The 13,853-nt window shown below is 44.7% G+C and overlaps 1 protein-coding gene and 1 long non-coding RNA gene across 2 annotated transcripts in view; both read right to left on the reverse strand.

The window, feature by feature from the left end:
* Positions 1-13,853, reverse strand: part of LOC146980441 (protein NLRC3-like) — a 140,337-nt gene that overhangs the window by 59,458 nt on the left and 67,026 nt on the right. Inside the window, exons 7-10 of the mRNA XM_085787954.1 lie at positions 5,499-5,724; positions 3,548-5,345; positions 3,260-3,433; positions 3,004-3,177 (exon numbers count right to left, since the gene is read on the reverse strand). Coding sequence (XP_085644080.1) covers positions 3,004-3,177; positions 3,260-3,433; positions 3,548-5,345; positions 5,499-5,724 — 2,372 coding nt within the window. The remainder of the gene's footprint in view (positions 1-3,003; positions 3,178-3,259; positions 3,434-3,547; positions 5,346-5,498; positions 5,725-13,853) is intronic.
* LOC146980444 (uncharacterized) lies at positions 6,739-8,635 on the reverse strand. The gene is made up of 4 exons (XR_015036532.1): positions 8,587-8,635; positions 7,706-7,816; positions 6,923-7,042; positions 6,739-6,793 (listed from the first exon to the last, which is right to left on the reverse strand). It is a non-coding gene; the product is annotated as an uncharacterized LOC146980444 (long non-coding RNA).

Genomic DNA, 13,853 nt, shown 5'->3' on the forward strand with positions numbered 1-13,853 from the left:
CAAACAGTGTGCGCGCAAAGGCGCTCTTCCCATTACGCACATAACACCGGGCAACACACAACAAAACAAAATCACTGTCATTTTAGGTCTTTTTTGTTTGGCACCTGCCATGTACAGGACAATATTTATGTTTTTGCCCGTGGTGCGCGCGGGGGGTGGGGGGGTTGTGCACCCTTGAACCGGGCTCTACAAACACTGGTGCGCATCATGCCACGTAGCAATGGGATTGGATTATTAATAAGAGCCTATTGCACAACTGAAAAACTGTAAATATTGTAGCGACCCCGCAGTAACGTTCTTGTTATGATGTTTAAGTTCTGTGATTTCTGACTGACTGTCAATGTGCATGGTGCAGTACGGGCAGGTAGGGTATGGTTGGATGAGGGGCCGGTTGGATGAGGGGCCGGGGTGAGTGTGAGGATGACAGAGTCCTGTGTGTGTGGGCGTGTGTGTGTAGGTGAGTTAGTGAAGATGAAGAAGTGAGAGCTGTCAGATAAATTTGTGTTATGTTGTTGTAGTTACGTCGGATCGGACGCTACAATATCAATAAAAACGTGAGTTTACCATAGACGTCGGACGTGAAATAGCCGCGGAGCGGAGCCAGTTTCCTTTCTGCGCCGTTAACAGATTGAGTCAGATGCGCCAGAGCGCGCACCTCTGTGCCAGGCTCACGCTCTGCAGCGGTTTCTATTTATTCATCCTAACAGAGCGCGAGAGAGATTAACACACATTCACACAGGCTACACGCACACACACACACACACACACACACACACACACACACACACACACACACAGCTGAGGGACCAAGGCGCTTGCCGACCGGCACGGAGAAATGCGCATCTGGTGGCGTGCCCCCCAGGGTGCTCAACCTGGTCAGTGGGTGCTTGAGCACCGGAGCATCCACGGAATCGGCGCCTATGAGTCGGGGTCGGACTGCACTCGGATGCCGAGTAGCCTACTGGAGTACTTGGATATCGGCTACAGCCTATAGAAACTACTCAACAAAACCACCGGCTTTTTCCTGGAAAAGTCCTTGATAAGGTAGTCCAACTCTCGGATCAGTCTGTCCTCTACGGCCACTTACATATCGCAGTTTCAACCGTTTCAACCGTTTCAGCCTTTTCTTTCCTTTGTTTTTGTCTAGCAGTTAACAGCTGATCCACTGAGCGCCCGCGTCTCCATTCCAAAAACGCACTGTACATTTGACCCCAGCACGTCATTGTGTCATCACACATTACTGATTTATCATTTCTAAAGCATTCAATTGATTTTATAATCATACTACATTTTCAAAACCACATTCATTCCAATATATATATTTTTTTAATTGTACAAAAAAAAAAAAAAAAAAAAACTCTGAAGGCCAAGGGCCCCTATTGGGTCTGGGGCCCTGGGCACACGCCCACTTTGCCCATGCGGTAATCCGTCTATGGGGGACATGTCCCCAGCGTTCCCAGCGTAAATGACGCCTATGGCCACAGCAGCAGTGAGTGGATGAAGGAGCTCTAATAGAAACCATCTGATCACAGTGACAGGACGGATCAGGATCTCATGATCAATGACTCTGTTCTTCTCTGCTCTTCACACAGATCAGCTGCAACACACTGACTCACTGAGATCAGTCACATCATGTGGAATAAAGCAGCCGTCCTCAGGACCAGTCCTGAGCTCCATCAAACCTGTCCACACATTTTGACTGGACTTGAAGTCAGAGTCCAGAGGAAGCAGAGAAACTGTAGAGCAGAGAGAAGCAGGCTCAGCTCAGAGCACATGGACTCAGACAGGAAGTGAAGCTCCAGCTGCTGGAGACTTTCATTAAGGAGACACTTTGTGGCTTCATCTGATCTGGAGTCAGCACACACACAGTCTGAAAACAGCTGTTTGATCACACACACATTCAGCCACAAACACTGATTATTACACTGTTCACTACACTCACTGTCTTCTGATTGACAGCTCCAGGCCTCTGGACAGTGAGGACATCTGGATGTCACACTGTGATTGACTGTCTCCTCAACACAACAACACATCTCATCAGGACAAGACCAGGATCTCAGAGAGACTGAGCTGATTATTGATCATCAATATCTGACCAGACAGAGAGGGTTGGAGACTCTGGAAAAACGGTTCTATCTGGCCACATTTTGAAAATACAAAGTCAAAAGCCCCAGCCCCTTTCCTCAGACTTCTCTCTGAAGCCACGCCTTCACCTTTACGTGGACCTGGGTGAAGACTGTGATCACGCACGCGAGAGAGTGAGATGGCAGCTTGATTGGGCATAGGCAGAACCAGACATGAAGGCATCTGATCAGTTTTTCCTTCTCGGAGCGAAAAGTATGTATTGGTCAGAGTTTTGTCTATCCTGCAGCTGCCACAGAGGTCCGATTGTTTTTGTTCCTTTTTCTGAATAGATAATGTATTGACTACTCTCAGGATGGAAGGACCATTTCACCCAGTATAACAAAAAGTGTTTCTGAACATGAACCAACCATAACTTTAAACCAGCAGCAGCTGAAATGTTTCCTCATCAACTCTGAAATAAAGTCTGATCCAAACATCTGGAGAGACTCAGAGCACAGCTGCCAACATCTGGTTTCATCATTGAGATCTCTTCTACTGAATATGAAACAGTGAGTTATGATGAGACACTGAAGTCATCAGGAGGAGAAACTCCTGATCCCAGTAGTTCATCACTGTGACTGATGGAAGCTGCACAGCTCATGTTTGAAACACTCAGAGATTTTGGCTTCATTATAAACTGTGTTGGGACGAATCAGACTGAGACAGAGGACGTCAGTGGAGTGGGCGGAGCTTCACTGTGGCCTACACCACCTCTGGATATGGTCTCAGTGATCAGATCTGATGTTATCAATGCATCAATCACCTGAGACAGATGTTAATACCAGGTGTGACCAGGTGTAAACGGGGCCATAGAAAATGTTCCAGCTCCTCCTCCTCCTCTATCAGACAGTGTGTGTGGCTGCAGCAGCATCTCCATACCTGAGAGACTCCAGTCTCCAGCCTGGATCCTCCAGTCCAGCAGACAGCAGCTTCTCTCCTGAGTCTCCTGGATGGTTGTAGCTCAGGTCCAGCTCTCTCAGATGGGAGGGGTTGGAGCTCAGAGCTGAGGCCAGAGAAGCACAGCCTTCCTCTGTGACCAGACATCCTGACAGACTGAGCACACACAACAACACACAACAACCCTCTGTCAACACCTGCTGCTGTGTTCAAGATAAACAGCTGGATGGATCCTCACCTGAGAGTCTCCAGTCTACAGTGTGGACTCTCCAGTCCACCAGACAACAGCTTCACTCCTGAGTCCTGCAGGTTGTTGTTACTCAGGTCCAGGTGTCTCAGACTAGAGGACTGGGAGCTGAGGACTGAGGACAGAGCTTCACAGCTTCTCTCTGAGAGGTTACAGCCGCTCAGTCTGAAGAGATGATCATTAGGAATTAAAGAAGAAAGGGATTTATTCTCTGTCCTGTTGAAAAGATAGAAGTGTTTTTATACAATGATGAATAAATCCAACTATCTCTACACTTACAGAGCTTTGTTAGAGGCTTTGACCACTGGCAGCAGCCTCAGAAGAGCCTCCTCTGAAGCAGAGTATTTCTTCAGATCAAACTCGTCCAGATCTTCTTCTGATGACAGTAAGATGAAGCCCAGAGCCGACCACTGAGCAGGAGATAGTTTATCTGTGGAGAGACGTCCTGATCTCAGGGACTGTTGGATCTCCACCACTAGTGAACGGTCATTGAGTTCATTCAGACAGTGGAACAGGTTGATGCTTTTCTCTGCAGAGGGAGTCTCTTCAATCTTCTTCTTGATGTACTGGACTGTTTTCTTATTGGACCCTGAGTCACTTCCTGTCTGTGTCATCAGACCTCGTAGGAGAGTCTGATTGGTCTTCAGTGAAAGACCCAGGAGGAAGCGGAGGAACAAGTCCAGGTGTCCATTTGGACTCTGTAAGGCCTCGTCCACAGCGCTCTGGTAGAAAGGTGTCAATGTGTCTCCAAACACTTTAGACCACCTGGATGTTGTTTGTTGTTGTGACATCAGGTTGAGTCCAGAGTTGATGAAGGTCAGATGGACATGAAGAGCAGCCAGAAACTCCTGAACACTCAGATGGACGAAGCAGAACACCTTGTCCTGGTACAGGCCTCTCTCCTCTTTAAAGATCTGTGTGAACACTCCTGAGTACACTGAGGCTGCTCTGATATCGATGCCACACTCTGTCAGGTCTGATTCATAGAAGATCAGGTTTCCTTTCTGCAGCTGCTCAAAAGCCAGTTTTCCCAGAGACTCAATCATCTTCCTGCTGTCTGGACTCCAGTGTGGATCTGTCTCAGTTCCTCCATCATACTTGACCTTCTTCAGTTTTAGATAAACCACCAGGAAGTGGATGTACATCTCAGTCAGGGTCTTGGGCAGCTCTCCTCCCTCTCTGGTCTTCAACAGCTCCTCCAGAACTGTAGCAGTGATCCAGCAGAAGACTGGGATGTGGCACATGATGTGGAGGCTTCGTGAGGTCTTGATGTGGGAGATGATCTCTCTGGCCTGCTCCTCATCTCTGAACCTCTTCCTAAAGTACTCCTCCTTCTGTGGGTCAGTGAACCCTCTGACCTCTGTCACCATGTGAACACACTCAGGAGGGATCTGATTGGCCGCTGCAGGTCGTGTGGTTATCCAGAGGCGAGCAGAGGGAAGCAGGTTCCCTCTGATGAGGTTGGTCAGCAGCACGTTGACTGAGGTGGACTCTGTCACATCAGTCAGGATCTCAGTGTTGTGGAAGTCCAGAGGAAGTCGACACTCGTCCAGACCGTCAAAGATGAAGACGACCTGGAACTGATCAAACCTGCAGATTCCTGCTTCTTTGGTTTCAGAGAAGAAGTGATGAACAAGTTCCACCAAGCTGAACTTTTTCTCTTTCAGCACATTCAGCTCTCTGAAGGTGAAGGGAAATGTGAAGTGTATGTCCTGGTTGTCTTTGTCTTCAGCCCAGTCCAGAGTGAACTTCTGTGTTAAGACTGTTTTCCCAATGCCAGCCACTCCCTTTGTCATCACTGTTCTGATTGGTCGGTCTCTTCCAGGTGGGGCTTTAAAGATGTCTTCTTGTCTGATGGTTGTTTCTGGTCTGTCTGGTTTCCTGGACGCTGTTTCAATCTGTCTGACCTCATGTTCATCATTGACCCCTCCAGCCCCTCCCTCAGTGATGTAGAGCTCTGTGTAGATCTGGTTCAGAAGGGTTGGGTTTCCTGCTTTAGAGATCCCCTCAAACACACACTGGAACTTCTTCTTCAGGACAGATTTGAGTTTACGATGACAAACTGGAGCAAAATATTCTGAATGAAAACACAAGAAATCAGACCAATAAGAAAATATAACATGATAATTCCTTTAAATAACGACTTTATGAACACGTTTCCCTCCATGTGCTGATGTCAGTGAACGTCTCATTTGTCCATCATGTTGAATCTTTAGAGAAATCCTCTTACTGCTCTGCAGACGCTCAGCCAGCTCCTCCTGCTTCATCCTCCTCAGGAAGTTCACTGTGATCTTCACTAACGCCTCTCTGATGCTCATCTGCTCTTCATCCTCACCATCCACCACCTCCTCATCCTCCCTCTGACTCCCTGAGCATTCTGGGTAATCTGGACTCAGAAGTTTGTGGATCTTCTTCAGCTCGTTCTTGACAAAAGTGACCATGTTCTCCTCCAGCAGCTGGAACAGAAACTCTATGAGTGACAGCATCAAACTAAAACCTGACAGACTGACAATCCACTGGTGTCAAAGTGCAGCATGGAGATGATGGTGAACACAACAGATGTAACAGCAGCTGGTGGACATGTCCTCACCATAAATATGGAGTCCAGGTGTGTTTGATGCTGCTGGGCAGACTGACCACTGGGAACCTCTGAGCTCTCCTGGTCCACTCTGTGGAGGAATCAGTGTCAAGTCAACATCAGGACAGAGAGATAATACAAGATGGACTTTATATGTCCCCTGAGGACGTTCACAACAGACACAGACACTTTGGTTTCAGACCTGGTCCAACAACACATCATACAAACTGGTTCTTTTCTACAATAACCTGAGTCTGACTGTCAGTTACAGCTTACATCTGATCAGCTGATCCACCTCCTCCTTTAAAGTCAATGCCCCAGTCTCTTGACTGGTTGCTCTTTAAAGACAGACAGCTGGGTTCAGGAGAGTCTGGTCTCTGCTGCTGGATCCTGAAACAACAACACAACTCATGTTAAATAGTTTAGATACATGGAACATGAATACAGAAAAGTTTTGCAGTTTTATGCAACCTGGCTGAATATTTGTCAGCTTTCTGCAGACCCTGGATGACGATAACAGATAATATGTTATTTGCATTTCAGTGCCCCAATCACTCCCACTATATGGCTATATTCATAAACTCTTGAATGGACCTAAATATTGTCCAAAGTGACACCAAAGTTACATGGGTGAGTAAATGACCTTATTTTATGCCAGAAATAAGGTCCAGGTTATAAAAGACGTCACTTGTCCTTTAACATGTGGATGTTCAGGTAGGGACAATGTGTATCCGAGTTATAACTCTGATTTTATGGAGAATCATTGAAATTTGACTCCACAGGAAGAACGTTCAACAGAGACTCGAAAGCTTTGAAATCTAGTTTTGTCTTACATCTGATCAGCTGAACCTAGTCCTCCTTTAAAGTAAATGAGCCCTCCCATTGACGTGTTGCTCTTTAAAGACAGACAGCTGGGTTCAGGAGAGTCTGGTCTCTGCTGCTGCATCCTGAAACAACAACACAACTGATAAATGTGCCTGTTGGAGAAAAACTGATGAAAAATATCTTCAATTTTTTAATAAACACAACAACTGACTTTTAGAGAGAAAAGTCTTTCTGACTGTTTTAATTCTGACCTTTGACCTGTGGTCTGGCTCTTGGTTTTAGAGGGAGGGGCTCCCTCCTCTCTGTCCTCACACTGATCCATGCTGCTGAGCTCACATCCACATCAGCTCACACACACTTTGTAGCTTCACCTGCAGAGGAAACACACATCATTCATCTGCACAGCAGCTCACATGTCCATCATGTCTCCAGCTGCTCCTCCACTGATTGGCTCTTCTCCTCTGCTTCATATCAGTGTCAGCTGAATGCAGTCACACAGCAGTGAGGAAGAGGAAGCTGCCATCAGCTGCTGTACTTCTACTATCAGTCCACTAGATGGCGTCATGAAGCTGCAGATCTGAGTGGAGAGACTGGTGTTTTTGCTGCAGTTTATTTCTCCCACTGAACCCTAAATATTTAAAACATTACACAGTAGAAGAACTGTGACTCATGTTTCTACGTTGGACCAGACGGCTGCATTGTAGAGGGTAGGCACTAAGCAGCAGTAATGAGCTGCCTCATGTTTTTAGTATGATTATATTGCACAAGGTCACTGCTGTTTTGTTTTGTGCCCTGTTTTTGTCTAAAAGCATGTTGTGGCCAAAATAAAATACATTTCATTGCATTTAAAAAAAAGAGTTCCTATTAAACCATCCACGGAGAAAACAGGAAAAAGAGTAAGGGGCTGTAGCTGTTCACACGTTAGGCACCTTAGCTACGTGAAGCACTTTGAATGCAAAGTTTGTCCCGGTGTAGGTAGTAAACTTATTTCACCTCACAGCTTCATTATCACAACATTCAGTCATTTCACTCACTGGAAATTCAGAGAGAGAACAAGACTCTTCACTTATTGTCTCTGTCAATCCATTCATCGTCTGCTCCATCAAATTTCAGGAAACAAAGTTCGTCTCAGTCTGAGGCCACGTCTTGTTTTGTCCACAGCAACAATCAAAGAGACAAAAACATTCAGTTTACAGTCAAAGAAAACAAGGAATTCTTCAGTGTTTGAGGCTAAAAACTGTTGCAGCTCTAAAAAAAATTCTTCAGAACAATATTGATGATTTGTGTCCAATAATCAATAACCCAGAGTGTTTGCTGTGTGTAATCACAGACATGAATGGTGGGGACACAAAGACAGTGTTTTTAATCTACAACCTGCAGCTGGAAAGTGACCAGTAGCTTCACCTGTCAGGTACATGAGCTGCAGTACAAGCAGGAAGTAGCTCAACAAGGAAATACTCAAGGAAAGTACAAATACCTCACAACTGTACTGCACTAAATGTACTCAGTTACTGTGAAGAACCTGTTGCTGAACATTGATCAACACTGGAAAATCAATCATCAGTAAAGTCTCAGGAAAACCCTGATAACAACATAAGGTGTTCAGTATTGATCTGTGATAGGCAGTATTGGTATTGATTAGTGATACGCAGTATTGATCGATGATCAATCAATCAATCAGGCTTTATTTGTATGGCACTTTTCATGCCCACGACAGCTCAAAGTGCTTTACATGATAAAAACAAGGAACACAGGGGACACATATTGGGAGACACAGCCTACTACATACGCATTCACACAAGAACTTTAAAACACTGGAAGTTATGGAGAAAACGCCATCTAACAGTCTGTAATTAGTGATAGGCAGTTACAGCCCATATTGATCAGCGATCAAACATTTTAACTTTTACCTTACCTTAACAGCTGAAAAAGAACTGCCACGAAAGACGCTGGCTCAAAAGTGAAAGTAAACTTTGAACAGGCAGTGGGGGGAGGGGAGGAGGTCACATGATCTGTGTAAAGGTCAGTGTATTACTGCCATCTAGTGGTCAGTTTTCTTGTCAAGGGAGCGGGGTATAAAAGGGAGGAGGCCTCTGTCACCTGTCAGCTCTTCCTGTGGGTGTGTGCGCTCACCTGTGTGCATCTCCACCATCCTCCCTTTGTTCTCCATGTTCGTGGCTTTTTGAGTGAGTTTTCTTTGTAGAATTATTTGTAATCTTTGTGTTGGTGCAGTTTTCCTTATAGTTTGGTCTTGTTTTGTTATTTGGAGACAGACGTTAGAGTTGGCACCTTCCATTCTATTAGCTCCCTTGGTTTGTGGAACAAGGTGTGTATCAGAATTTTGGGCTATTACTTTATTTTTGATGTCTTGTTTTATTTGTTGTTTTGGGGTGATGCCGTTCACATTATATTTTAATTCTTTAAATAAGGTTTTAGTAATATTGTAATGGGTTAATAAAATGTAGTTTTGTTTGTTTGCTTTTTTTTATAGTGATAAGTTGGGTGCTTCTTGAATCTGTGTTGGGGAAATTCTATGTGAAGTGTAATGTGTTTAACTTTTTCTTCTTAATAATAATAATAAACAATAAACTTATGCACCCGTATGGAACTCTCCGCCTCCTTTCTCGGGGAACCAAGGGCCGCTACAACCTGAGTGGAGAGACTGGTGTTTTTACTGCTGTTTATTTCTCCCACTTTAAAATATTACACAGAAGAACTGTGCAGTACAGACTCATTGTTCACTGCTGTTTTTTGTGCCCTGCTTTTGTCTGAAAGCATGTTGTGGGCAAAATCAAATCATTTTCATTGCATTAAAAAAAGTTCCTATTAAACCATCCACGGAGAAAACACGGAAAAGAGTGGAGGGACTGCAGGTGTTCACATACGAGGCAACTTAGCTGCGTGAAACACTTTGAATATGAATTTGAAAGTTTGTCTCGGTGTAGGTAGTAAATGGTTTTGGTTATTTATTCTTTTATTATTATTATTATTTATTTTTATTTCATGTAGCCTACTTTAACGTCTTTTTTTTTGTTATTCTGGCGTGGTGCGTCTCTTTGAACGCTTTGAAGTCGGATATCGGAGTTTTGGGACTTTCTGAATTCCGAGTCATCTCGAACGCAGCATGAGAACGCGACGTCATTGCGTCACATCCTCGTTCGGGGCTACGTGCCGTGCGTTGCTGTCTCCGCCCACCGCGGGTGATTATTGTAGCTGTAGGTGCTTTATAAGTGAGTAGCAGCACCTTGAAATGAATTCTGAACGGGACTGGTAACCAGTGCAGAGTGGCAAGAATGGGTGTGATGTGGTAGGGTTTTTTTGACTTTGTCAGTAGTCTGTTTTTTTTTTTTTTACCTTGTCAGTAGTCTGGCAGTAGCTTCGTAAACCAGCCGCTCCCGGAAATGCAATTAATTTCATTTCTGAAGAGAGTCTGGCCTCATCCCCGTTGTAGCGTTTGGCCTGAAACCCTCAGAAGACCTAAGAGCCAATCAGCGTCGCCGCTGTGATTGACATAGCACGTTGGCCAATGAGGGACCGACTGGTGCAAAGCCCCGTCACTACACCAACTTGCTGATTGGCTGAATGGGGTTGTCTGTCAACGCTACTACTCCCGCCCAGCCCAAACGCTGACATGGGGAATGAGGCCAGACTCTCCCTCAGAAATGAAATGCATTTCCACGAGAGGCTGGTTTACGAGGCTAGTCTGGCAGCTGCATTTTGGACAAGTTGAAGGCGGTCGATGGATGACTGATTAAGGCATGTGAAGAGTGAGTTACAGTAGTCCAGTCTGGATGATATGAAAGCATGTATTGACATTTCTAGTTCTGAGTGGGAAACTATGGAACGGAGCTTGGCAATGTTTCTCAGGTGGAAGAACCAGTTTGGGGAGAGGGTTTTCACATGTTTTTCTAGATGCGTAGATTTGTCAAAATGCACTCCAAGGTTCTTGATGTTTGTGTGGATGTGGTCCTTGAGTGGTCCGGGATGGTCTTGTACCCTGGCTGTGACACAGTCGGAGGCTATGACTAGAACCACAGTCTTTGCAGTATTTAGCTGCAGGAGGTTGGCTGCCATCCAGCCTTCAATAGCTGCCAGGCAATCCAGGAGGGTGCTGAGGCTCTGTATTTTATCAGGTGTAAATGAAAAATGGAGCTGAATGTCATCTGCATAACAGTGATGGGAAATGCCAGGAAACTTACTGATGATGTGACTGAGTGGGAGCAGTACAGGGCGAACAGGAGAGGGGCCAGAACAGAGCCTTGAGGTACCCCACAATGCAAGGGGGTGGAGTCTGACCTGTAAGGGCCGACGGCCACCGAGAAACATCTGTCGCTGAGGTATGATGCAAACCAAGCTAGGAGCCCGTCACGCCCACCCAGGCCCTGAGCCTGCTGAGGAGTAAGCTGTGATCTACAGGATCAAATGCTGCACTTAAATCTAATAGGACCAACAGGGCGCACCATTTCACGTGGCTACGAGCAAAACCTGGAACGAGGTGGTGAGAAATAAAGAGAGAAAAACACAAAGAATAGACATGTAGCCTGAAACTGCACAATAGGAAGACTTTTCTGAGAAATCATGTGACACGACTGTGAACAGAGCGGACGTGACTTTGTGGTTGACACAGTTATTGCTGGAGTGGGGGAGGAAGTCTCAGTACTGTCATTAAACTTCATGTCTCCTTCCCTTTGTTACTTTTAGGACTTATTATTTCAGTATTAAGTTTGTGTAAATATACAGAGCTTTTTAATGGAATTGTGCAGATATGAAAATAAGACAAATCCTCCATCAGAGTTACTGAACAAGTGGCTGTAGTGAAAAACAACTGTGAACTACACTCATCTGTTCCTCAGCAAATTGAAGTGAGGGCTGAGCCTCCACCTGCAGGAAGAGCTGCACTCAGTCACAACAACAAGGTTTACACAACAAGGTTTACACACCTGTCCACCACAGTGTCATTCTGCTGTCAACCAGCAGGTGGTGCTGAAGGAAGGAAAGTTCAAATCCTTCTCACATCAAACTGTTCTTTCAAATCTTGCATAGTTCCCCTTCAATAGCTAAATGTTTAAAACACAACATTCACCACCTTCCTTCATGTACAACTGAACCTTTATCCACTGGAGAACAAACAGAACAAAGGAGAGTTCCCCTCTGGACTGAGAACATGAATCAGCTGAGTGGTAGAACAAAGACGACACTCACCAGGTGAATTCAGACCCACATCCAGTCAGAGTGGCTCTTCCTTCACCTGTAGAGGAAACACAGAGAGAAGCATCAGCATCAGTCTATAATCACTTCACAGTCAAAGAGTAGAGACATTAACATGACGACAGTGAACACAACAGGAAAGACAGGAAGTAGAAAACAGGGAACTGCAAACAGGAAATGAGAGAAAGAGTGAGAAAGAGAGAAAAGCAGCAGAACTTACAGACTTTCCATCAGGACTTTAACATGTGAGGGTCTTCATCAGTTTGTCCATCAGTCAGTGACAGTCGACTGGTCTCTGAGCTGCTGTCACAGCAAAGGGAAGTGGAGCGACACCACAGGAAGACCTTTCTGAGAAATCATGTCACACGACTGTGAACAGAGCGGACGTGACTTTGTGGTTGACACAGTTATTGCTTGAGTTGGGGAGGGGGTCTTAGTACTGTCATTAGTGTGAATGCTGAAAGCATAAGTATTCTCTACTCTACTCTAACCAAGCCTTTTTAATAATCAATGGGTGGATCAATGGATTATCATATACATGTTAGGATGGGTGTATTTGTGTAGTCTTATCTGTCATAAACACGTATGTTGCAGAGCCTCCACTCTCCCTGTAACAAGCTACAAGTCATTTATTCTGCTGTTAATGACGGTAAAAATAAAAGATAAGGTAAATATCCTGCATAGTTCTCCTCCTGTCCCTAACAACGGCCCGTTTTACCTAGCAACGGTCTGGCAATCGACTGCTGGAATTCTTTTTCTGTTGTTGTTCTGGTAATTCTACATAGTCAACCTAGTCAGTTTTCATTTCACCGCATCTATGACTCGTCCAACGGTGCTAACAGACCAGAGGGAGCTGATATCACCATTCAGTAATTTTTTTTTTTTCCTGAATGTGTCTAAATCTTATTGAACTTCTTGTATATTCCACAAGAGCACTGGTTACTCCCCTGTGTGCCCTCCTGTGTGTTTTGACCGAAGAACATGAGACCGTCAACGACCAAGTTAGTATTAGAGTTCATGTGAAAAAACGATTCTCTTTGCTGAAGCGGCTAGCTGCCCGTTAGCTCCGTGTTAGCCATGCTAACGTAGCTCGTCTCAGACATTTACCGGACTGGGATCAAACTAATACGGTTTAACATCTAATGACCACAGTTTCATGTTAGCAGAACTGGTTTGTGAACTGGGTGATGATGTGTTAAAGGGATAGTTCAACATTTTGGCAAATTCTCCTATTGCCGTATTCCCTATAGTCATAGCAGTAGGTTCATCACCTTTAATTATTGGTGCATGTTGCTTTGAGATCGGCGGGGCAGAGACGTGAGCTGCCCAGTGAACACAATGGAGGTGGACGAGTTGTGACCTGCACATTCACCACGCTCTGAAATAATCATGTACAATGATGTAACATTACGACACATGAAGCAAATACTTGGAACTACTTGTGCTTTTGAAATCACTCGGCCCAGCAGCCAAAACGACTCGTACCTGCTGTCACCTGCTATAGTCAGACTTGCCAAATAAAAAACATGGTCTTCAACATGAGTTCATGTTTATTTTATATTTTATTGTGTCAGCTTGAAACCATACAACCATGTGTCGTCCAACAGGAATGTGCACGGCCAATCAAATCCCAAACAATCCATGAACCAATCAATGATCACTAATAAACGAAAATGAAGTCATGAGTGTTAATTGGCTCCAGTTTCCAAGAAACAGCAGTTAGGTAATAATTATAGAAATATATAATAAAAAACAATCAGTCTCAGTCAAGATAAATTTAAATCTACAAACTTCATGAACTCAGCGTCATGGTAACAGAAAAAATCATTGTCTGGTAGGATTAGTAGCTGATGGTTTTTGTGCTGCTCTACATCAGCAGGAAATGTCCATTACATATAAAACTGATTCACATTGTTTTATTTGATTCAGTGAAACCACAAAGAAAAATAAATCACATGTAATTCATTCTATTCA

The sequence above is a fragment of the Trachurus japonicus genome, chromosome 9, assembly GCF_045865225.1.
Source record: "Trachurus japonicus isolate A0001 chromosome 9, Traja_1.0".
In the NCBI taxonomy this organism is placed as follows: Eukaryota; Metazoa; Chordata; class Actinopteri; order Carangiformes; family Carangidae; genus Trachurus; species Trachurus japonicus.